This window comes from Squalius cephalus, assembly GCF_949319135.1.
Source record: "Squalius cephalus genome assembly, chromosome: 18".
Lineage (NCBI taxonomy): Eukaryota > Metazoa > Chordata > Actinopteri > Cypriniformes > Leuciscidae > Squalius > Squalius cephalus.
In genome coordinates, this window is record NC_137139.1 from 26395948 (window position 1) to 26420447 (window position 24500).

The window sequence follows — 24500 nt, forward strand, 5'->3', positions numbered from 1 at the left end:
TCTCGCTGAGATTGTGAACATTTCATTGTCCCTTGACATGTGTTCTACATACTCAGCAACTTGGATCAGCTATTAAAACTCTGTCTGATTCAAGCAAGAGACAATTCACAATTGATAGAGTGTTTGTTGTGGTCTCTGCTTATTCTTTTTCCTGGTTGCTACAGTGCACAGAAATCTGAACCCTAATAAAAAGCATTTTTTATGTTTTACGTCACCGCCACAACAGAAATTATTCTGGCATCTTGAGTAGATCAACGACCAACAATGCGAGCAATGTTAACATGCAGGCACTGACAAAACAGCCACAAAACAGACAGTTCATGTCAAGATTGAATATTTACAATTTTAAATTCTTCCTGTGACATTTTTTTCTTCCTGTAGGTAGTTTTTTTTTTTTTCATGGACCAATAACATCAGATTTTTTTCAGTCACGTGATACCATTCCAGATATATTTTTGCTCTAGATGTGAATATATGACTTCCAGAAACAAATTACATAAAACCATCACTATTTACCCATTTAGCAGTTTCTAGCTATCATGTTCTGCCTTCCATGTTGAGAAAAATCTAATATTTTAAGAAAATCTGAGCCTGCAAATACATCAGGAAGTCTGCTCGAGCACTTGTCTGCTTTCTCTTCCTCTTCCATCACCCTCTCAGAGCAAAGTCTACACAAAGAAAGGCAGAGAGCTGTGCACCCAAAAAGTTGCTAGCTTTGAGGAAGCCACATAATGGAAGGAGCAGATATCAATCAACACTGGGATTGTTTTGAGGAGGATGTAGAAACTTAAGTCAAAATACTGGATCCACTTTAAGTTCCGGTAAACAATTAGCAGGGCACATTGTGCGCTAATTTAGCTGCGCAAGCTTGAAAAACTTGATTTGAGGAACGAAACCATAGTATGTATTCTAGTGATGCACCAATATTTCGACAATTTCACAAAAAATTCAATTTGGTGCATCTAATTTAGTCTCAATACATCTTTTAGTGAACCCACATCACATGTGTAATATTGGTGTTTAAAAGGTTTCATTGTTTAAATGGAGCACAGCAACTGGTTAGTGAGACTTACCCTGTCTATCGAAATCTATGCTGCTGCATTGTGATTGGCTGAGGCTCCATGGACAGTAGAAGACTGATCCTCCTTCTCTGATGTTGGGCTGACTGGTGTTGGCTTTGGGTGCTCCAACTATAATACTCACACTGTTCAAGGAGGAAAGAAAGATGAAGGAAGATGTTAGCATACTAATAAGACTGATGAATATTTATAAGAGAGCTGGAAGTACAACAGTGTTCCAATTCACAAAAAGTCTATGGGACAATATGTCAAAAGGTTTGGATTCAAATATCAGAGCTGTAAAGAAACAATCCTTCTATGTTGAAGAAGAAAGTGTTGAGAAGCCATTTTATAACAGTGGCTTCCCAGTAAACAATTACCATCTTTCAACGTTGAAATATGGTTGAAAATAAGTCGGTCCACCTTGGACTGGTTTTCGACGTGATTTCAACTAAGTAGTTTCGGCCGGACTGTTTGACTACGTGTTTTCAACTGATCATCTAAGATACCACATGTTTTCAACTGATAATCTAAGACAGAGTAAGTCTGTTATACACGCTAAAATAACGGAGAAAAACAAACTACCAAACCATGTTCATTATTATCTAAAATAAATTTAAAGAGTTTTACATATTCCATCAAGACATTGAAGATCGACCTGTTTTCAACGTTGAAAAGTCGTAATTAGACGTTGAAGATTTACGTCTATTCAACGTCTAATAGACGACTTTTTGCTAGCTGGGTTGTTTAAGCTACAGTCAAAATTGAAGATCTAAACTGAACCAAACCGAATTCAACAAGTCATTAAAAACATGTTATGCTACATCGCTATGAAAATTTGCTTGTTACTGGAGAAGTTACAATATTATACATTATTAAAAATGTAGTTACATTATTAGAATTATTACTTGTAGTTAGCTTAGTTTGCCTAGAAATAAAAAAAGCTTGATATTACTCACATTTTCAGATTTTATTATAGGGATAGTTCACCCAAAAATTTAAATTCTGTTATCATTTACTCACCCTCAAGTTGTTCCAAACCTGTATGAATTTCTTAGTTCTGGTGATATTCTGAAGAATGTCGGTAACCAAACAGTTGATGGGTATGGAAAGAAATATGAAAGTCAATGGGGTCCATCAACTGTTTGGTTACTGACATTCTTCAAAATATCTTTTGTATTCAGCAGAAGAAAGAAATTCACACAGGTTTGGAAAATGGCAGAGCTTTCATTTTTGGGTGAACTATCCCTTTAAAATTAAAATATAATCTTTGAGGAAATGGACTGTCTCCTACCATACAGAGAGAAATTATGTAACAGCGTGGCCATGTGCAATGGTTAATAACTTGTTTGGCGACATGTGACCACCAACACACAACCACACACACCAGTCCCACTGGGTAACAAGTCAATGAGAAAACAAGAGCCAAGCCTGCTAAAGTCGAGTTAGCTCTGCTCCTACAGCTGTTTTTCCCCCAGGGTTATTATAAACACATGAGCTGCAAATATATGAACACATACAGACAAACACAGCCACACATCTAAAAGCATGTTCTCTAATTAATGTACGTTAAAACTTCACAAACTAAACAAACTTCTAAACAGAGAGAATAAACAATTGTAGTTGGACAGGACGAGGGAAAGGAGGTGGAACAGCTGTTTAAAACTGCATTTTTACATTCTCTGAAGAAAATGTGAGTGCCAGGACATCGCTATGTGGTTTCTAAGGTGTTCTGATTGGTCTTTAGCAGGATGTCATGTGGTTGCAAGGCGGTTGTATGTCTGTATGATATTCTGGTCTCTAAATTTGGCAAAATTCCCTCCTTTTATGTACGCAACCATTAAAAAGTTTGGGGTCAATAAAAACTTTTATTTCAAGGATGCATCAAATTCATCAAAAGTTATGTTAAAGAAATAATGTTTAAAATTTTAAAAGAATGCTGTTCTTTTGAAAGGTCTCTTTAAAGAATTCAGGGGGAAAAAATTATCCCGTTTCCACAAAAATATTAAGCAGCACACAACTGTTTTCGACATCTTGAGCTGAAGGATCATGTGACATTGAAGACTGGAGTAATGATGCTTAAAATTCGGCTTTGCCGTCACAGGAATAAATTACATTTAAAATGTATTAAAATAGAAAACTACAATGTCAACAACATCACTGTTTTTACTGTATTTTTGATCAAATAAATGCAGTCTTGGTGAGCAGTCTTTTGAACGGTAGTGTAAATCTATGGGATTGTTTCCACCCATTCTTATATCTACCGGGTGAAAACTGCAAGAATGATCATTTAGAAAGGTAATAACACATGGCATCTTGAGATTTGACATTTGAAACAAGCTCTCTGAAAAGTACCCAACAGTTAGACAGCCACTCCCACAGTCCCTGCTCTTCTAATCTGTGTCTAATTTTCCAAGAGCCGGCATGGATTGGTGCAGTGCCGCCATGACCTCATTGTCTGTAAACTTACTATCATCTTTCCTGTCATTAAGGCCGGTCCATTGAGAGATGGGGGATGGGGGTGTGGTGGAGGTGTTTGTGAGAGGCCACTGAGGGCATCTCCAGGGGGGGGGTTAAGGTACAGGAAGAGAACACCCTTTCCTGCCCCCTGGGCTGGTCTCAGTGACGCGGAACAGAGGACTTCCTTACAAAGGCTGTATTCAGAAAACCCTCCGGTCAGCCATCGAGACTCAAGCCCACTTTAGATGGACTGTCGAGATAGAGTCATATAGGTAGGACCAGATGACCATTTAGGTCAAAAACAGCAGAGCAAACAAAAGACAGACAATTGACCGCATCCTAAATGAGAGGGCTGGATTTTCTCAGCTGTTATTTACAAAAAAACAATGTGTCTGGAGTCAAAGAGTCGAACAAAGTTGAGTACATCATCATCAAGGTCTATAGCTTCGTGGCCATCCTGTACTATGGAATGACGTTTTGTAGCTCTTAAAAAAAACTCTTAAAAATCATTGTCGTTAATTGAAAGCTGGAAATAAATTTATATTGAAATATTAGATGAAAAAAAAATTAACTAAAAAAAAAACTTGCCAAGTATTTGAAATAAATAGGTTTAAGTTGAACTACAAAAAGCACAACTAAAAAAATAAAATAATAATAATAATAATAAAAAGGACAAGCATTACTAAGAAAATAACACATTTACTAAAAAAATCAATAAAATAAAAATGAAAACTGTACATATAAAAATAAAAGGTAATTAAAAATATATGGAAATTGACTTTATTCGCTTTTTATTTTTGCTATGCCTTTGGAGTCATGGACGGTTTCCAAATTCTGCACTGAGAGGAATACCAGACAAAAAGGAAAAGGCCTGAACAATTGACTGATGGATAAATCGGCAGGACATTAAATGTGGAAATGTTTGTTAGGGTCTGTTTGTTTCAAGGCCACTACAAGTGGAGCACAAACACACACATACAAAAGCAGACGTTCCATTTGTTTTTATAAAGGGGAAACCAAAACAAAGACCTCTTCCGGCTTGGAGAGAGTATCCAGTTTTTCCGCCATATGTGTGTATGGACAGAGGGAGAGTCCCAGAGGTGTTACAGAGCACTAGCTGAGGTGTAATGTCAATCCCAGATTCCCACGATGGCTTTCTCCAGGGAATTTAGAATTAAATGGTACATCTTGCAATATTCCTACTCTAGATATCATCGATAATACCTTAGGGATGTCTAAAACTAAAATGTGAACAGAACAGGCTGGTCCACCACCTCATTTGAACCCAAGCACACTATGAATGAACTCAATTGCACTAGTCTGATGAAATGTTATGTTGCTATGATGCATGTTAAGTGCGTCTAACAGCTGCAAATTCACTAACTTTCCCAAGCACTTTCACTCTTTTCCTCGAGTTCCTGGAATGCTGTACACTTACACTACCGCTTTGGCTGACTGCTCACAAGTGTAAAGTTACAGTAAAGCTACAAACGTTCCACTTTTGTTATGATAAATTACACAAATTCAGTCTCACTATAGTTGAGTTTTATCTTGAATGCCATTGGTAGTTTCCAAGCAATGCAAATCCAGTACAAGTTATGTTTTACATATTCATTCATTAAAAAGAAAACTAGAGACAAGGTTGCCGTTTAAGCATGATAAAACAAGTAACCGCCTTCACATGCAAAACAAAAAGCTAATTACATGGCACACATTATGTTCGGTACATTAAGACCTAAATATACAGTCAAATGTGCCACTTAAATTGATGTAAAATTATAATATACAAAACTCACCATCAAACACATAAAAGGAATTTGAAAAACACAAAATTGCTTTCATCAACAAGTGGATATAACTGTGTCTTCCGCCTAACACTCAAGCTAATGTAGCCTAAACCGCACCATTTTGATAATGATCTGAAAGAACTGTAAATAAGAAACAATTAGCATGTAATGGGGGTTTATCTTATGGGGGGGATCTCATCTCTCCTAAATGTCCTTTTCTCCATGCACTGAATGCTTAAACGTTGGGTTAACATTAGCATAATGATAAGAGCCAGATTGCTCTTGGCTTAGATGCTAGCTTTTTGTAACGGCTCCACATAAAATGAGAAAGACTTCAGGAGGCCTTCCAGCAGAGGGATTGCCAAAGTGAAGCTCACTTTAATTAAAACAATCTGGCCTTGTAAGAGAACAACAGAATGTTGTTTCAATGCAGTTATATGGAGAACAAATTTGGCTTTAACTGTTATTAGCATCTGTAAGTAGTTGGTGATTAGAATTATTTCGTAGGTCAGGTTATTGTCTTTGGAGGCTGTTGTCTTAAAGGGATATTTCAGCCAAAACCGAACCAATTCTGTCATCATTTACTCACACTCATGACATTGCAAACCTGTATGGCTTGCTTTCTTCTGCGGAACACAAAAGACTATATGTCTCCATTTTGTTTCTGTCCATCAATGAAAAAAATAGGGCTTGGTTTTGTTTTGGGCCCATTTCACTTTCATATAGACAAAAAACACTTTGAAACATTCTTCAAAATAGATTTTTTGAAAGGCATTTCAGAAGCGAAACACCAAAGAATCATTCACTCAATGATGCAAGGAACATGCATAAAGTAAATAGAGTTAGTTTGATTTTACATTGATTTTTAAGAGTAAAAACAACATTAACACCCTTTGTGGTATCTCAAAAACAGACAACCGCTGACTCTAACCAAGATGCAAACTCCATTCTCAGTGTGCCTCTAATTAAGCTAATTGAGTTAGTCTGAAAATCAGGCTTGAATGTGTTACCACTAAAATGCTAAGCTTGCCAGATAGTCACCACTGAGGCAAAATACGTCTTAACATTTAACCCATCACTTCTGAGGTTTGGTAATCAGACCAGAATTAAAGCTATAAAAATAAATTGGTGTGCCACATGTCATCTACTTAAGTTGTGGCAAGAAAATACTGGGTGAAAGACGCTGATAGCGCAAAACTAATGGCACGAATGGTTAGAGGCCATTAGATGGCAAATGCCTTAATTTCCAACATCTTCTGCTTAAAACATTCTCCCAGCCATTTCACACTTCATTATCATCCAGCTGTTTAACTTATGTCACTTGAACGCTGGTATAAAAGCTTGAGCTTGCCAAGAAACCACAATGGCTGCTAATGAAGGTGCAAGAAAATCACAATCAGACAAAACACACAAATCTGCCATCTGCCTCCATTATGAATGGCACAGAAATCAGGGAATTTTCTGGGAAACTTTATATACAACATTAGAAGTTACATGCATACAGTTGCAAAAAGTTTGGGGTCAGTAAGATTTTTTTAAAGGTGAACCAAGTAACTTTTTTACCTTAACCGAACAGCTTCGGAGTCATTGGAATAGTTATATGACTTTTTTCGGGTTGAATGGTGGTCGTCTCGCACCCCCCAAGCGCCTGTGAGCCAAAAAACCACCCTTGCAACTTTGGGCCGGCGGGCGTCAAGAAGAATCACGTGATATCAGGTCTCGCGATGTAACGAATTGCTTTACGCCAAAAAAATCTGCTAAAATTCTGTCATTATTGCGCTCCATCACGCTGTTCGAACCTGAATGAAGAAGACGTTTTAAAGAATGTCCCATCTGCTTTGATGTCGTTGATCTACTAGCCTCTGGTATCTGAGAGACGCCAACGAGTTTTTCGACAGTGCTGTCAAATATCTATTCCGAAGCTGTAGGGGGAGCTCTATAGAGAAACCTGCGAGCAAAAGCAAGAACACAGTGAAGAAATTCCCGAAACTGCATAGCCCTGCTTTAATACTTTAAGATTAATACATTTATTCAGCAAGGATGTATTGAATTTGTCAAAAGAAACAGTAACGCCTTTTAAATATAAAACATGCATTTAAAATAAATTTTAAAAACTTTCTTTTCATCAAAACATCAAAAAATATTGACGTTTTCAACATTGACAATAATAAGAAATGTGTCTTGATAAACAAATCAACATATTAGAATGATTTCTGAAGACTGGAGTAATGACGCTGAAAATTCAGCTTTGTCATCACAGACATAAATAAAAATGTATACATATTAAATATATTAAACTACTTTAAGATACTTTAAATGTAATATTTCACAATTTGACTCTTTTTGCTGAATTTCATTCAAATAAATGCAGCCTTGGTGAGCTTAAGAAAGCTTAAAAAAGATTATACAACAAAAACAACTAAATAAATCAAGCTAACTGCAACTCAATGTGTGCGCCAAGAACAATTCATTACCATCAGTCACTTCTGTAAGTAACTTTATTTGTGATTATCCCACTTTTCCCGTGCCAAACAGATGTATATTAACTGATTGCAGTTTGTGGCCTTAGAAACATTTCTGAAAATCTACGCAAACAAAGTCGAACAATTATCCGGCTATTCAGAGGCATGTTGTTATTAGCAAAAAACGGTTACAGTGATAGCATGCCACGTCCTCCCAGAAGATGTGGAATGGATCCAAAACAAAGCATACACTGTTGCAACTCTTGCATCTCAGTGATCTCAATGAACTAACATTCTCAAAATCAAAGAAAAGCCAAAGTGAAATTCAAGGCCCGGACGGTTCGTTTTTGGGTCTTTTGCTCTTTGTGCGACGCCAGCGAGCTTTAACTGGGATGCCAGCCTGTCTCTGGTTCGTTAAGCAGCTAAGCGGTTGCGATGGAAGCAGCTAATAATGAGACGGATAAAAGTGGGCCGAAGAAGCTCTGTCTGCGGCCCCTCGTCTGCTCGGTAGACCTGATCTGCACGTGCTCTATTCTGCTGTCTGGGAGCTGTGGCCCAAAGATGATGAGCAAAGCAGTGACCGCTGGGTCAGCTGGCACTGAGGGACGACAGCTCACTCACACAGCTGCCGCGCCAAGAGCCCTGAGGAGAACTGCATAGTAATGGAGGAAGACAACAGAAAGCAGTCACGAAATCTTATATGAATACAAAAATGAAACCGGCTCACATGATATAATGCAAGAAAATGAAACACACTCAGACTGTTGATGTAAATGAAAACAATTAACTGATTCATTCATAGTCAAACTGATTCATTCATAGTCAAACAACCATCTACAGTTCCAACAGTAAAACATCACGGCCTTGTAAAAAAGTGCACTCGTGCAAAGTCTGCTGAAGTGTTGTGCTGGTCTGGAATAAACGTTAAATCTGTGCACATGCCCTCGACTGTTGATCTGATAAACACCCCACCCCGTTTTACACAGGCAGATTTTAAATGTCACCACAAAAACATTTCCTCTCAAAGGATATGGTTCAAATTAACATAGTATACCATGTGCTGAGATGTCAGCCAGATATAGAGCACTTGGCTTGATTCGCAAAGAGCCAACTCTGCATTACCTGCTATTAGGCCTGGGCGATATGGCAAAAAAATTACAATTATTATCTTTCAAAAAAGGATATTCCAAGTGCACCACACCTGAAGTGATTGACATTGTGTACATGTAAAAAAAAAAAACTTTGTTAAATTTAGTAAAATATCTTTGCAGAAAATGTGCATGAAATATGAAGACAAATATTGTGCAAACTTATCTTAAACATATCCTATACATACCTATATTTCTTAGCCAAAAATTATTAGCACCAGTAAGAGGCTATTATTAAAAGCAAATGCTTTGTAAAAACAGAAAATAACAGCACCTTTTAGCCTGTCACCATCATGCAAACATGAAATATTAAACATACAGTAGTAGGCCTAGTTCTTTACAGGTTTTTGTATTCCATTGTGCTATTTTTCCCTATTGTTTTTATGTTTGGCGGACGTGTTTGGCTGTTGCACTCATGTCTCGCGTCTTTTGCACCGTCTCACCCATGAAACGGCATTCTAAAAACGTGGTGTTCAAGTTAAAATAAGTTCAAGTCACGTCTAATAACTTTGCTTTTTTTTCCCATTCCACTGCCTGTGTCTCGTTTTTTTCAACGCATCAACGCATCATATGGTCGGATCATTTTCTTGTCTTAACTGTTATCATTGGTGAATTGTCAACATGTCAAATTGTAACATTTGCTAACATTTTTATTAAAAACGTGATTTCTTGATTAAAACATAATAAAATCATGAAAAATCACCCTACCAGCCCTACCTGCTATGCTAATTAATGTACTAGCTATGAAACCAGAAAGTTATCTGGACGTACTACATTCACCATGTTATCATTGTCATGTGACCTACATCGTCAGTTGAGTCGCTTCACTGCCATTCACAAATCCCCTAATAGGATTGTAAAATATCCATCGGATACACAGGTCAGAATCTTGGCGAAAGTGTCATCCAGGTACTTTTCGTCTACTGTTTTATGAATACTGTAAATTCAGACATACTACTCTTTTTTTTAACAATGTTTTTCACCTTTTTAATAGGGATGTATGTGACTTCAGGATGCAGGCATTAAGCAGATTCTAAGTAGGGATTTGATGTCCCCACATTAACAATGGACAAAAGTTCTCACTTTAAAGAACAACCTACACCTCTTTTAGGAGAAAACAGTCTGTAAAATGCATCTAAGAAAGCACAAGCCTTGTCATTCAACGGCACGCCACATTTTGTATGTGACACGACAACATTTAAAGCACCCATGACATTTACATAAACACAGAGTGTGGTTTTACCTCTTAAATCTCTCGATACCAAATTGTAACCCCAGCCCCCAAAGAGCTATAATTCACACATTCACACAGACCAAAAAACATCCCATAGCGAGTTGCAACTGTTGGCCGTCGACACCTCCAAGGGAGCTTTCTCAGCATGGAGTCCCATCTTCACACTTGAAAAGAGTAAAAGGGGCCATCATCAGGTCCAAACAATTAGCATCAATCGCTCACCTTTGCATGCTATGCCTCACGTCCTTTGTTTGTAATCCTGCAGGCAATAAACAGGCCATCTAAATGCCGGATGATTGGACATTCATTGTCGTTGCCAGCCCAGCAGGGGCCTGGTAAACCAGAACAGAACAGATCAAGATGATAATGATCTACCCAAAATGTACATCAGGAACAATGGAGATCTGCAGTGCTCCAGGCGGCAACCCCAGGCAATTGTGGAGCCCAATGGCTAAATGTCTGCAAAGTTGACTGGGGCATTTGTTCTACCGTGATCGAACACATGTCTGTTTTTCCACCAGAGCACACGTACACCATTCCACACAAGAGCCTATTATACGAGCCTGCCAGGTCCCATGAGGTCATAAAAAGCAGAAAACTTGTCAATGGTAAAGACAACCTAACCCACAGTCCCAATCAGCTAAGGTTGCACCCATTAACCTGCAAAATAGAGGACTATAATTTTACAACAGGCCAATCTGATTGACACCACCATCAGAGCCAAATGTCATGAAGCCAAAAGAGCTAAACAAGGCTTTATCATGAAGCAAACGAGCCCAAAACATGAATAAATAAATAGAGATTTAAGTCACATGGAAAAGTTTTGCTACTGAAAACAGCAAACCTTTCAACCAATGCACAAAGGCCTCTATTGTACCGACTCCATGGAAAACACTAGTCGTCGTAGGGAGAACCTGGGTGAAGAATAGCTTGGCAGCCAATGTACACACACCCATATCCAGCTGGATGCAAGACTATGGACAACAGACAGCCTAATCCAAGGAGGAAGAGTAGAAATGATAAACAGCAGACGAAACCCTGGTTTAGCTAAAGTGGGTCCTCTGTATTTAGCAAAGGCAAACTGAGCTCAAGGTCTGAGGTAAATATTGATCTATCAATGACCTTCTTAGAGAGGGTAAACTTCGTGAGAATGATGACCACAGCTGAGGATGACCTACAGTACTCTATATCACGGCCAAACCATCTTGCAATTCCAATATGCCATTCTATATATACAAGACCAGGGACAGATTCATGAAACATTCTTAAGAACAAGATTCTTCTTTAACTATTTTTTAACACAAAAAAAAGTGTATTCCCCAAAATACTACTTAAAGGATTAGTTCACTTTAAAATGAAAATTAGCCCATGATTTACTCACCCTCAAGCCATCCTATGTGTATATGACTTTCTTCTTTCAGACGAACACAATCGGAGTTATATTAAAAAAATATATTCTGGCTCTTCCAAGTTTTATAATGGCAGTGGATTGCGACCAACAGATTGAAGCTCAAAAACGTGCATCCATCCATCGTAAACAAACTCCAAACAGCTTATGTGGGTTAATAAAGGCCTTCTGAAGCAAAACGATGAGTTTGTGTAAGAAAAATATTCATATTTAACATGTTACAAAGTAAAATTCTAGATTCAGGGCAAACAGTCATATGCAGTCTACTTGCCCCTAATGCGCAACTTATGAAATTTATGACATCAGAAGTAGCGTAGTGCGTCATGGTGTAGCGTAAATATCAGAAATACGTTGCATTACTCGCATACGTAACGCTTTACACTTTAAGTTATTTATTTCCTTTATAAAGTTTTAAATATTAACATTTTTCTTACAGAAACTCATTGTTTTTCTCCAGAAGGCCTTTATTAACCCCCCGGAGCCGTTTGGAGTTTGTTGACGATGGATGGATGCACAAGCTTTAATCTGTTGGTTTCAATCCACCGCCATTATAAAACTAGGAAGAGCCAGGACATTTTTTAATGTAACTCCGATTGTATTCGCCTTAAAGAATAAAGTCATATAGACCTAGGATGGCTTGAGGGTGAGTGAATCATGGGCTAATTTTCATTTGAAAGTGAACTAATCCTTTAAGAATGTTCTTATCTTTCTCCTTAAGTTTGTTCTTAAGACTAAATTTCAGAAGAATTCAAATTCTTGAAAGGAATGCTCTTAAAATAATCGTAAATAACTTTAGGTTCGGATAACCTTCAACATGTCTTAAATCCTCAAAGGCAAGATGTTTAATTAATTCATTGGGTTGTTTCAAATATTAAGAATGTCAGCATAACACTAGCTACATATAAAACACATTACTACTTCAAAATTAAAAAGAAACAAAAGATTGTGAGGTGATTGCTACTTAAAGGTTAATAGATAGACAAATATATTGTTAAAACTTACCAGTGTAAAGTTTCGAATTTGTTGTATTGTATTAGACAAGGCAACCTCACAAATAAGATGGTATACAATCAGGACTTTAGAATTTTTTTCAAGAATTGCACTTAGGGATATTCTTAATTTTTTTTTTTTTATAATTTATCTAAAGAACTTACTTTCCCTTTTTTTTTCCTCACTATCAGAGAAAACCCTGTGGTTTTGATAGCCAACGCAACTTGGTAAACCTCAACTTTGTGAATCTTCGGGTAATAAAATACACTGAGGCAGGTGAGAAAGTTTTTTATGTTTTTACAGTAATATTCCTGCCATTGTGGCTGTAAATTTGTTGCCTTTGGCTGCTAATGCAGACAGTCCAGCTCCTTGGATTCAACCACAAGCTTCAAATGCTCGCCAACAATCATCAAACACCAAAAACATCTTTTTGAACATCATAAACACAAAAGGAATTTATGCATAGTCACACATTATTCTCTGAAAACAACACTCATCATCCGGAGCCACGCAAATCCCAGCAGGAACAGAGAGGGTGGTATTCGGTTTCTATTGTTTCTGCAATATAAACATTTCAAATAAAGCTATTTAGTTTTCTGACATTCAACCCTACATCCAGACCCTGATCTTTGCCCTTTCACAGTACAGAGGATCATCTTCTTATCCAAAGGTAAAGAATACAGAGACTGAGGAATGTGGTGCACATCACCATTTGTGGTGGTAGAAGAGTTTTAACTTCACTGACATAGAAACTGTTGGATCTCTGATGAGAACATATACAAGGAGACACTTGTTGCAATAATCAACTAGAAGACATTTCAATTCAGCTCAAATCTAGTGAACAAGTGGGACTTTTAACATCGAGTCACAACTCTTCAGGACAAATTAGGTTTATATACCAGACCATCCGGAGGAGGCCCCAACATAGGACTTGTGCTGTTCTTCTCTCAACGTTCAAGAACCATAAATTTCTCTTCCATGTATATAGCTGTAGAGCCCCCTGACACCAAGATCGTGAACCCTGTCCTCGGGCAGTTCTCTGTGGTGGTCTGCACACTAGCTAATTCTATTAGTGCGTGCCAAGGAGTGCTATTCTCCTCAGACCTATACATGCCCCTTTGAGGCCAGACTATCAGGGAGTCTGTGAACAAAGTGAGGAGTGAATGTTTTGTCAGAAAGGAAGATATAGAGAGCAAGAGAATGAAAGAGAACATGCAAGACAGAGAGTTTATTCATGACACCAGATTCTTTTTTTTTTTTGACAAAGCTGTAGACAAGCTTTTTTTTGCCCCAATTTGACAATGATTTTACCAAAATACATGTTAATCAAACCACTACTTTTTGAAACACACAATAATATGGATGCACTTCAGGACTGCGTTTCCCAAAAACATTGTTAGTCTAAATAGATTGTAGAAACCATGCATTTGGCACCAATCTGTTTAAGCTAACAATGCTTTTGAGAAACGCAGCTAGGAAACAGGTTCCAATGAGGTTTTCCAGGACATGTTCTTATGTTCACAACTAGCTGGAAGACAAAAGGATGGAATCATGGGTCAAAGATGATCGTCTACATGTTTACATACACTAACATTTAAAACAAATAATAAAATCAATAAATGCATAGCCATTAAATAGGCTGGCTAACTGTTGTAAATTCAACAAATAAATAAACCAAATACCTCAAATAGAATGCAATGAAATAATTCTTACTGCATAGACGATCTGAAGTCTTGTAGACTAATTGTCTTGTATTAGTGAATTTGGTGAAATTGTTACAAAAGATGCATTTGATAGCAGTGGTGCTTTAAATTGGATAAAATAATATGACTCACTTATTATTTTTAATTAAATAAAAAATTGGTAAAAATTTAAGCTAAAAATAAAAATAAAAATCTGGATCAGTTAGTCATTTTCAATAGCCCATAGACAGCTATTGGGCAGAATGGCCGACTAGTCAACCATCTATCACATACAGCACCGGAAAACTTAGAAATACACATTCTATCAAACGCCTGGGAAGAAAACTCTTGATATTGTGCATTCTTTCACCCCTTCACTCAGCCTCCACTTTGAGGCCCATCCATCCTCCTCCACAACGACATCTCGGGAGTGAAAAGTTCAGATGAAGTCATTGCTGAGAGAGCTGCCTCTTGCCATGACTTCACAGTTCATAAGAATGAGGCCAATATACTGCGTATAGGAGTGGGTGGTGGTGGGGGGGGGGGGGGGGGGTGTACAGTCTAGAGTATTAGACTGGAATAGAGGGTGAGGAGTTTAAATATCATGCCGAATTACATCATCAGAGACCCACACGCTTATAGCTGCACACACACTCCTCTGACTCATCCAACCATCCGTCATGCTCTAAATCATCCGCTGCTTCTGAAATTCATCTATGCCAGACAGACACCCTATGGCAGACTCAAACAAAAGCTGGAGGGTCTGCTTTAGAGAAGGTGAGCAATGTTAGAGGAAAGGAAAGGGCTCCCTGAAAACAACACCCCCGAGAAACCAGAGCCAGCGTGAGCCCACTCTGACTAAAGCCCCTTACAGCTGTGCACGGCCAGACACAGTCCAGCAGACAAACACAGATGGAGATGGCTGATTGTGGCGTGTTCTAGTCAGGGCATGAGTGAGTTGATTATTACTGCAATCATACCTCGGAGTCCGAACAGTGCTGCGCAGCTGTCTACAGCTTGAAAAGAGAGTAATGCAGCCAAAGGGCAGGGAAACCCAACAGATCAGCAGTGTGATTGAATGGCATGCCTCATACTCTGTGATTTCCCCTTGGATTTATCACCTCATATGCCAAGATAATATCTATGGGCTGAAGGTAATCATATGGTCTTTCAATCACAGCTAGATTATATTTACGATTACTGTTGCTCCATTCAAAACTGTGCCGAAGGCAGACTGCCGGTATTTGGGGGGTACATATAAAAGCACCTTATACCTCATACTCACTTCTAGGGTAATATTACTAATCAGTAAGCACTTAAGGGATAGTTCTGATGAATCTGTCATTTACTCATGGCACTTCATTTCCTCTGTGGATAACAAAAAAAGATATTATGAAAAATGTGTGTGTACTTTCCATATATTAAAAGTTAATGGGGCCCAATGTTATTTTTGGATGCCTTCAGGTTTTATCATATAGACAGTTAAAACATTCTTCGAAATATCTTATTTTGTGTTCTACTGAAGAAATAAAGTCATACATATTTTTGCCAACATGAGTAAATTACAGAATTTTAAAAACTATTCCTTTAACATGAAAGATATCACCCAGAATCAGCAGTTAATCAGGATATTAGCTGAGAAATGAAGCATCACTTTAAATTTGTCTTTGAAACTCTAAAAGTGAGTTGTGTGACTTAAAACAAAAAAGTTTAAAACGAACACATAGCAGATAACTACAGATCAGAGATATTTAACTTTTGGCTTTTCCCCCCACATAATCTAGCAAAGGTCATCTTTGAATGGTTGGAGATTCTCATGCTAGATTATGCAGAAGACATTAAGTGACCATAACACGTGCAATCAGAGATAATTATGGGGGGCAATCTTTGCATTCCTTTTGAGAAGAGCCGGTACCTTACTGTGACTTCATCATAATAACCACTAGTGACGACCTATAAATGGAAAAACCACCAGCGATGCCACTGACAGGTACATGTGTTGTCATCCGCTCACATGTAAACATGCACAAACCCTTCAGGCATGCACTACACAAACACTAAACCACACTTTTAGGACCGTCGCTCCCCAACTGTGGTGATGTGCTTTGATGTAGCCTAAATGGCAGTGCACAGACTGGGTTGGGATTGTAAACAACAGTTGGGGGATACCCCTGGTTTCATTGCCCCTTGGACTGGTCAGTGTTAACAGTGAGCTCTAGGAGACTGTACATGATGTAAGAGAAACACACTGAATCAATGAATGAAGTAGGTTAAATTTAGGACAATGGTTTTCAACCTTTACAGACCCAGACCACCAACCCAAACTCTCTGCCAACCCAGGGACCAAATGAATTTATTCTTCTTCTTATGGACATTAGCTAACATTACTATAATACATATATCAAAAAACATTGGTTAGAAAGTTATAAATCAATTAACTGTTAAAAATGTCCATCTATGACATACTATATCTTCTCTATGGACCCATGGAGTAAGCTACATTCAGAGACCATTGGTTGAAAGCCTAGTCTTTTTCATCACATTGATAAATAAGACAGTATAGGCTACATTTCTTGGATTTGAATGACAATAACCCTTCATACTATGGTATTGTACTTCATACTGTGGTAAAACACTCTGTTCTGAGGACACAAAGGTGTCAATACATTTTAATTTCTAATTCCCATTCTAATTCTTTAAGATAAAAGTGCATATGAGTCAAAAATTACATACATACAGTAATATCAGGATGAACAGCATATCAGGGAGGACAAAACACCTATCAACAGTGATGTTTGGCATTTAAAGTTATTAAATAGAATTTAAATGGTAATACATTTCGTATATTAAACAGCTCTATGGTGGGTAATGATCAGTGAACTTGGTCTAGTTGTAATTTTCTTTGAATGCACGCCAAACCTCTTCAAATTCAATATGTGAAATCAAAGAAGGAAACCTACCTTGACCCAGTCATATAAAAGTCCACCGAGTACCCGAAGTAACTACCGTTGGGTCCGTTATACACCGCTGGGTTCTCCACATCCAAGTTGAAGGCAACAGACAAAGGTAGAAGAATCAAGAGTGAAAGTCCCATTGGAGAGCATTTCGGGTTGTGTGAAGACGCTGAAATCTTTGAACGGTGCCTTTTGGAACCCATTGTAATCGTTATGTCACAATCCACTTCTTTATTAAACTTCTTTCAGAACAAAAGGGGGCACTTGAACGGAATCCTCCTGAAGATGCTGCCTCACGCAAATCTCATGCCTCGGATGAAGTGTATCAGCTTGATCCTTATTTTTCCAAGCGCTCTATACGCGCCTCCGTCTATCTGTCCCCTTCTCTCCTTTCTGCGTCCTCCCTCAAGCTTAATTGAAGGGGTATTAGGAGGAGGAGGTTCAGTTCTTCCACTCGTGACAAACTCCCATAGAGGTGGAGCTAAGCACAATTCACAAAGTGGGGAAATAGAGCGGTACAATATTGAGACTGATAACTTCATCAAATGAAGGGAAATACATTGCAAAAGCAGCAGGATAAAATGGCTATAAAAGGCTGTACAGCAAAGAGACAAATAGTGAACTATACAAACACATTAGCCTACACATTTTTTTTTTAAATTTAGGGTATTTATGGTTTTGTAAAAAAAAAAAATATATATATATATATATATATATATATATATTTACTTGTGTAGCCTACTTTTTTATACTGATACAATATCATGTTCACTAAAATAAAATCAAAAATAAATAAAATCAAAAATATTTTACAAATAAAATAAAAAAGAATACTAAACAAGAAACGGAGAAAAGTGAGACTTGTGACATGTTCAACAGTTCATCTGTCCACTTGAAGGACTATTTGCATAGTTGTCAAAGATAGCTAAATAAATGATTAACCTTTTAAACAACGAAAGACCTGTTTGCAAAGTCCGTTATCCTCCAAAAAACGATTTCCAAACTTGTTGCCTTCAACATGAACCTTCTCGGCATCGAGTTTATAGACGCTATATTCTGATAAAGCTTGTCAATCCATCACAGAAGTATTGAAGCAATAGCCTACTAGAAATTCCGCACGTGAGTCTGTGTTTTAATTTGGAGAAATGATGTTTAATATAGCCTACAAGCGTGTACACTGAGCAATCTCCATTTATAGATCTGACACCGTCAGGACACACGGAGCTGGGAAATTTCGCGAGCTGTAAAAAGCCACTCCAGACTGGAATTAGAATGTTGTTTTAGTTGATTCAGCCTCTGCCCAAGGGATTGAAATGGGGAGCCAAATTTGGCTGTATGGCTACAGGGAACTCGCCAGAAGCTTTCTATTTGGGAAAGTAGGGTGTGAAGGGGGAGCTCACAGCTGTCGGACCACAGCAACACTTTCAAACAATTTCTTCCTCTTTCTCAAACTCAGTTGCTGCAATAATCTGTATTTCAAGAAATAATTGTCCATTTCTTTAAACGATGCCCGATTTGAGAACTCAAAGAACTTTTAAATAACCAGTTCACTAAACGAATCTCAACAATTCGTTCACGAGAGCGATGCTCGAGTCAACTCACTGAATCAATGAGTCACTTTCAAACCTATCCGATTATGCACAAAACCTTGAGTTATCAACATGCATACGAAACAGATGTGGTTTCAATAAATAATATTTTATTAAAAACTTGAAAAGGTTGTTTTTTTTTTTGTTTTTTTTTAAATCCCTTTATGCTTTATGTTTAGATCGCTGATAGCGACCACGTAATTGGGTCATGGCCTTGTTTTATACAGTCTATGGTCATGGCCCAAACAACAACTGAATCTTCTTTTTTTTCTATTAGTTGTAGGCCTAGTCTATATTTGTTTAATATTTTTACACTATATGTTGGATTATTGTCATGTTTATTATTTGTATGTGACTGACATTCAATAGAATAAAATAAAATAAACACTGAATCATTATATGAAACGGTTCTTTCTGAAGAACTGATTCGTGGAAATTATTCCCATCCCATCCCATCACCGATTTGAGTGGTTCTCAAACTACACTGCGCAATGCTGTAACAACCTTCACCACACAATGTAGTTAAAGCAACTCATGTTGTAAAACGTTGTTAGAATGTTGGGTAAGTTGTGCCACCATTCTGTGTTTGCTGGGAGTAATAGTTAATTAGATTTTAAAGTCCCCATGAAATCAAAATTGAAGTTTTTTTGGCTTTTAGTATGTTAGCGTTACTTTTATCTATAGTGTGCTCCAAAACAATGAAAAAAATTGCATAAAATATGAGCATTCAAAACTTAGTCTCTCACTTCTGTCAATATGGATCAACAATTTTGATCATGCTGCACTTCAGCTTCTCATCAGATTTTCTGTCCAATCAAATGCTCTCTAGAATCTAAAGCGCCCCCTACATTATAAACAGACGCTGAACTTGCGGATAAAATCGGTCACTTGTTCAAACAATTACTATTTTCTACATGGTGAATGGCAGATAGTGCACTATTTAGGGGATAGGGAACGATTCAGACAGTGTAATGATTTCCATTGGGGCGAATTAAGTCTGATTTCACCTTAGTGTCACCCAAACTGCCGCAGTGCTCACACAGTCTGCTCCGGTCCAGAGACATAATAGCACAGAGCGGATTATATGCGAGAGTCGGCGCAGACCAGAAAACGTATCAGACCCATTGAATTCTGCACAGAATGCTATATTTTAAAGCGATGGAGGACATTAGGAGGAGAAACGATTAGAGATTAGGAGGAAACTGCGGCTTTACCGAGCTCAATGGCTCTGGCCGAGCTGTGATATAAACTAAACGCTACTGGCTATTTTTAAAAAGGGGAGGAGCTGATCGATATGTCCCGCCCTGTCTTCCTGTTTTAGTGGAAATTACGTCAACACATTGAATAATGCTGTGTGTTTCAAGGCACAAATGCTAAACGTGACCATTTTCATGCTAAATTTACATTTTTTTATTGTAGTTAATTGGTGTTGTAACTATTATATTATTCTTATAAATAAGGGTAGCGTCAAGCACATAAACTCACAATTCTTGTGGTAGTTGTACTTCTTATGACTGGGCGGGGCCAGTGAAGTTGCTGTTTTCATAGTACAATTAACTTATTTTCTCATGAAATAACCTCTAAAGTTACACCACCTGCAATTTGGTTTTATTTTGTCCTGCCCTTTTTTTACACCTACTTGATTTCTGTCATATGTAGATACTGATTCAGAGTGATGCTTACATATACTATGGATCCTGCTGACACTACAAGGGTCAAAAGTTTGAGGACCTCAGAGAGACTTTAACATATACAGTTTAGAGAGAGATAAATGGTTACATGATCTGTAAGTCATGCTGTGAGTCGGCCCTCCACGCCTGACGGTTATCCTCCCTATTACCTGAGAGACTCTAAATTCTTGACACTAAACAGTAACACATTAAATCAGCTGTGCACCTGAACATCTGGCAACATAAAGAGAATGGATGGTGTACATTTCACAAATCACACCACAAATCAAAGCATCCAGAGAAATGCAAAAGGAAAGTCTTATTGGTAATGTAAAGGAGTCATTTTAAATCCATGGTATGAGAGGCCTTTGTCCAGAATAACAGGAAAAGATTAGGTAATGGGACTGGATGTGGGTCAGCTTTTCTTTTCATGGGCTCTGCAAAGGGGTATGTCTGTAGGATATTGCTTGGATGTTGTCATACATGAAGGGGCATTAACAAGAGGCGGAGGTAGCCAAAAAATGTCTTAACTAGCGGTGCAACATATGCAAGGTTGGTATGCTGCCTTTTTTTCCAAAACCCTCCAGCAATAGCTAAAGAGAACACAAATAGGCTACTTTGAACATATGTGCTCTTTTTCCACAGGGTTTGATGGCTTAAAGGGATAGGATTCACCCAAAAATGAAAATTTTTGCAATCTACGATGGCTTTCTTTCTTTTGTGGAACACAAAATGAGATATTTATAGCAGAATGTCCAAGCTCAATACAATGAAAGTCAATGGGGACCACAGGATTTAACACAAACTTAAATTTCAGTCTGTTCCTCAAACAGAGGTACCATATGGCTTCAGAAGACTTTTAATATTGAGTCGTATGATTTGCTTTTTGTTGTTTTAAGAGCTTGTCAGTCCCCATGCACTTTCATTATATAGAAGATGCAAATTTCCATGGATCAAAGAAAGTCGTACATGTTTCAAAAAGAATTTCTTTTGAGTGAACTATGCCTTTAAGTTTTCCCAATGCCATGGGTATATTTAAAGAGCTGGGAGTATGTGTCTATACAGAAAGTGATGGATCACTATTTGGTAGCTAAGTGACTTGTGGAAATTTGCTGTCCTAGTTGGTTCTTCTGAGTCAAGAGGTTTGTCATGCATGACTGGAGTCTAGACAACATTCAAGGAGTCTTTGAGTTTAGACACTGCAAAATCTGTGTCTCACTAGACCATCTCTTGAGGTTTGTCACACTACAGAAAAAAAAGCACTTCTTATAAAAACTTTATCTGACAGGATATCACACACGGTTTTTTTTTCATCACATGAATTGAACTGAGCACAAAAAAAAAAATAGCCTAAGACTAAAGTTTCCAGTGAAACAACAACATTAGGTTAAGATTTCTTGTGAGGTTTTAAACAGAAAAAGGACTAATTGATTCCACTTCAAAATCAAGTACTTTTTTCCATTTTTCCAATTTCTAGGTGGGGGACATTCATACTTACATTGTGACATTGTGAAATGCTGCCATGGCAACCAATAGTGAGCACAACAAAAATAGTGTGAGTGGCGCATGCTGTACTCCAAACAGCTGGGGAGCTGTTTTAAGACAGAGCATATAAATATTATACTCATACTCATTTGCATTTATGGATATATACACACAGGTGTGACATTCACAATCACATGGTGCCAAAATCATGTGTGGTTAATTTCAAGACTTTAATGTATAACCGCTTGCAAGGTCATTTAACATTGTGATGTTTAGTTTCAATTGTTGATCTTAGCATGTATGTTACATAGATTAAATATATGCAGGAATTTTCTAAGTTAAATGAATAAATTAAGCATTATCATGCTACGCTGTCAATAACCACAAACAATCATTTTGATTCATCCCTCAGTAAGTCTGGCTGTTTTATTAAAGCACTTATAGCAAACTTCTGTACAAAAATGTGCTTATGTAAACAGTGAAGTTGTCTCATTTTTTCCTTTAGTCAGAAAATATATATATTTATTTATGTATGAGTGCATTTATATAATTTCCTGCAGTTCAGGTTGTAAAAATGTAGAAAAATAATGTATTAGTAATTCAGTGAGCTATTATATCCCAAAGTAATTTATTGCCCCATAGATTTCCATTATAAATGCATTAGTGTAAATGCAATTTATTTATGTTTTTGACAGCTTCCTCACGACTAATATTAAACCCTGAACATTCCATAAATGTATAATTTAATTATTTATTAGTTTTTAGTAAAGAAAAAAGTGAAAGAGACAGAAAATCCCTTGTGTTCAGATATTATAAACTTCAAAAGCAAGAACAAGAAACTGAGACCCTTTTATACTACCACACTCGATTACTCTTATGTGGTAGTGATTTGATGTTGTAACAAGAAAAGGCTCTTTCTTTTTTTTTTTTCTGAGAGAGTGAAGTTGTTCACATTTGTGTTGGCTGAATGCCTTAATCTCTCAATCTCTTATCAGCATCTAAAAACACAATCAAGTGTGCTTTCTTGTTCCTTCTCCTTCTCTGTCACACAGCCCTTCACCTAACTTCAGAAAACTGATATGCATCACTCGGACAGGAAATGCCTCCAACGTAAAGACCTGCCTTCACTTCCTGCTACTTCAACTTATTGCCTCTCTCACGTATAAAGACTGGAATGTCTTTCCCTCATTCTGTGCTTCTTTAACATTTTTACTATGAAAGGGAGGAAGTTTTGGGACCTGATGTTGCTGATAGCTGCAGACTACCTATTAAATTGTGAGTTAGCAGATGGATGCAAGTTTAAAGTCCGCGAGAACCGGAAGTTGCAAACAACTTTTCTCCAGTGTTGTGACGTATTTCCCAGTGAAAAGGAGGGCAGGGTTTTACTCTAGCGCTCCTCCTCTCCATCTCTGCTCATAACAGACTAACGGTTTGAGGGGAGTGGTTAAGCGTTTCCCAACCCAAGCCGTCAAACCTACATCATCAGAGAAGGAACGCCATTCCAGACCGGAAGTAACTTTTCAGACTTTGATTAAAGATTACCACGGCAAACAATTTTTTTCTGTGTATTAACTTTTGTGGATAAATTTTTCACCACAAGACTAGTAATATGCGCTAACAAAGTAAATAGGGTCAATTTTGATTTCAGTTGCGGAATGGGATTTTGGCTAGTGGGACAGATGTGTTTTTGTGATGCTAAGAAAAGGATCAATATCTCAACAAACCCCAAATCAGAATTATTAAACTTTAAAGCATAAATCATTTCTGCTAGCTACATGAATGATATCTCAAATCACACGGTTTGTTGAGAAGAGGTGTTCTATTACTTAAAGTGATCTGATGTACAGTCTGGCTGACGATAAAATAAAGACTGCCTGACCCGAGCCATATTTAAAGTGCCCCTATTGTGCTAGTTCAGATGCAAAAGCCTCTAAGTGCCATCTGAAATTTTCTTCTAGAATGATCATTTTTATCACGCTTGTACATTTAAGTTCAGTAATTTCACTTAAATGACAATAATAGGTCATTTTCATTGCCATTTAAGTGAAATTACTGAATTTAAATATACGAGCTTGATAAAAATGATCAATCTAGAAGAAAATTTCAAATGGCACTTAGAGGCTTTTGCATCTGAACTCTTCAAATATTACTTTTCATGCAGTGTGTAATATAGCTGTTTGTGAATATAAAAGGTTTAAAGATCAAAGTACACAACAAATACAGTTACAAGTACTTAACAATGTAACAAATTTGCACATAAAGCCAGCCTATGGTCTTCATTGGCTGCCCGCGAACAACGTCTTCTTTGAACCGCCCTCAAAAACTGTAGTTGTAGCTGAAGTGGAGGAGTGGAAGAGTTTGGTTCGTGTAATCAACATGTTGAGAAGACGCTGTTTTCAGAGCTGCAAATCCACTTTGATGCGCAAATGAATGAGGACTTGTGATGGAATTTATACGGGGGAAAAAAAGAAGGCATCGTTCCTGTTCGTATTACTGTATCAAGCACTGAGAAAAACTCTTGTGCTGAAATTCAGATATAGTAATAGGCGTTTCGTTTCCAACACGCGCTGTAA

General features: G+C 37.6%; 1 protein-coding gene across 1 annotated transcript in view; it reads right to left on the minus strand.

Moving 5' to 3' along the window:
- itga5 (integrin, alpha 5 (fibronectin receptor, alpha polypeptide)) overlaps window positions 1–17584 on the minus strand; it is a 50247-nt gene extending 32663 nt beyond the window's left edge. Inside the window, exons 1-2 of the mRNA XM_079850145.1 lie at window positions 17190–17584; window positions 1074–1204 (exon numbers count right to left, since the gene is read on the minus strand). Coding sequence (XP_079706271.1) covers window positions 1074–1204; window positions 17190–17386 — 328 coding nt within the window. The 5' untranslated portion in view covers window positions 17387–17584. The remainder of the gene's footprint in view (window positions 1–1073; window positions 1205–17189) is intronic.
- Between the last annotated feature and the right edge of the window lie 6916 nt (window positions 17585–24500).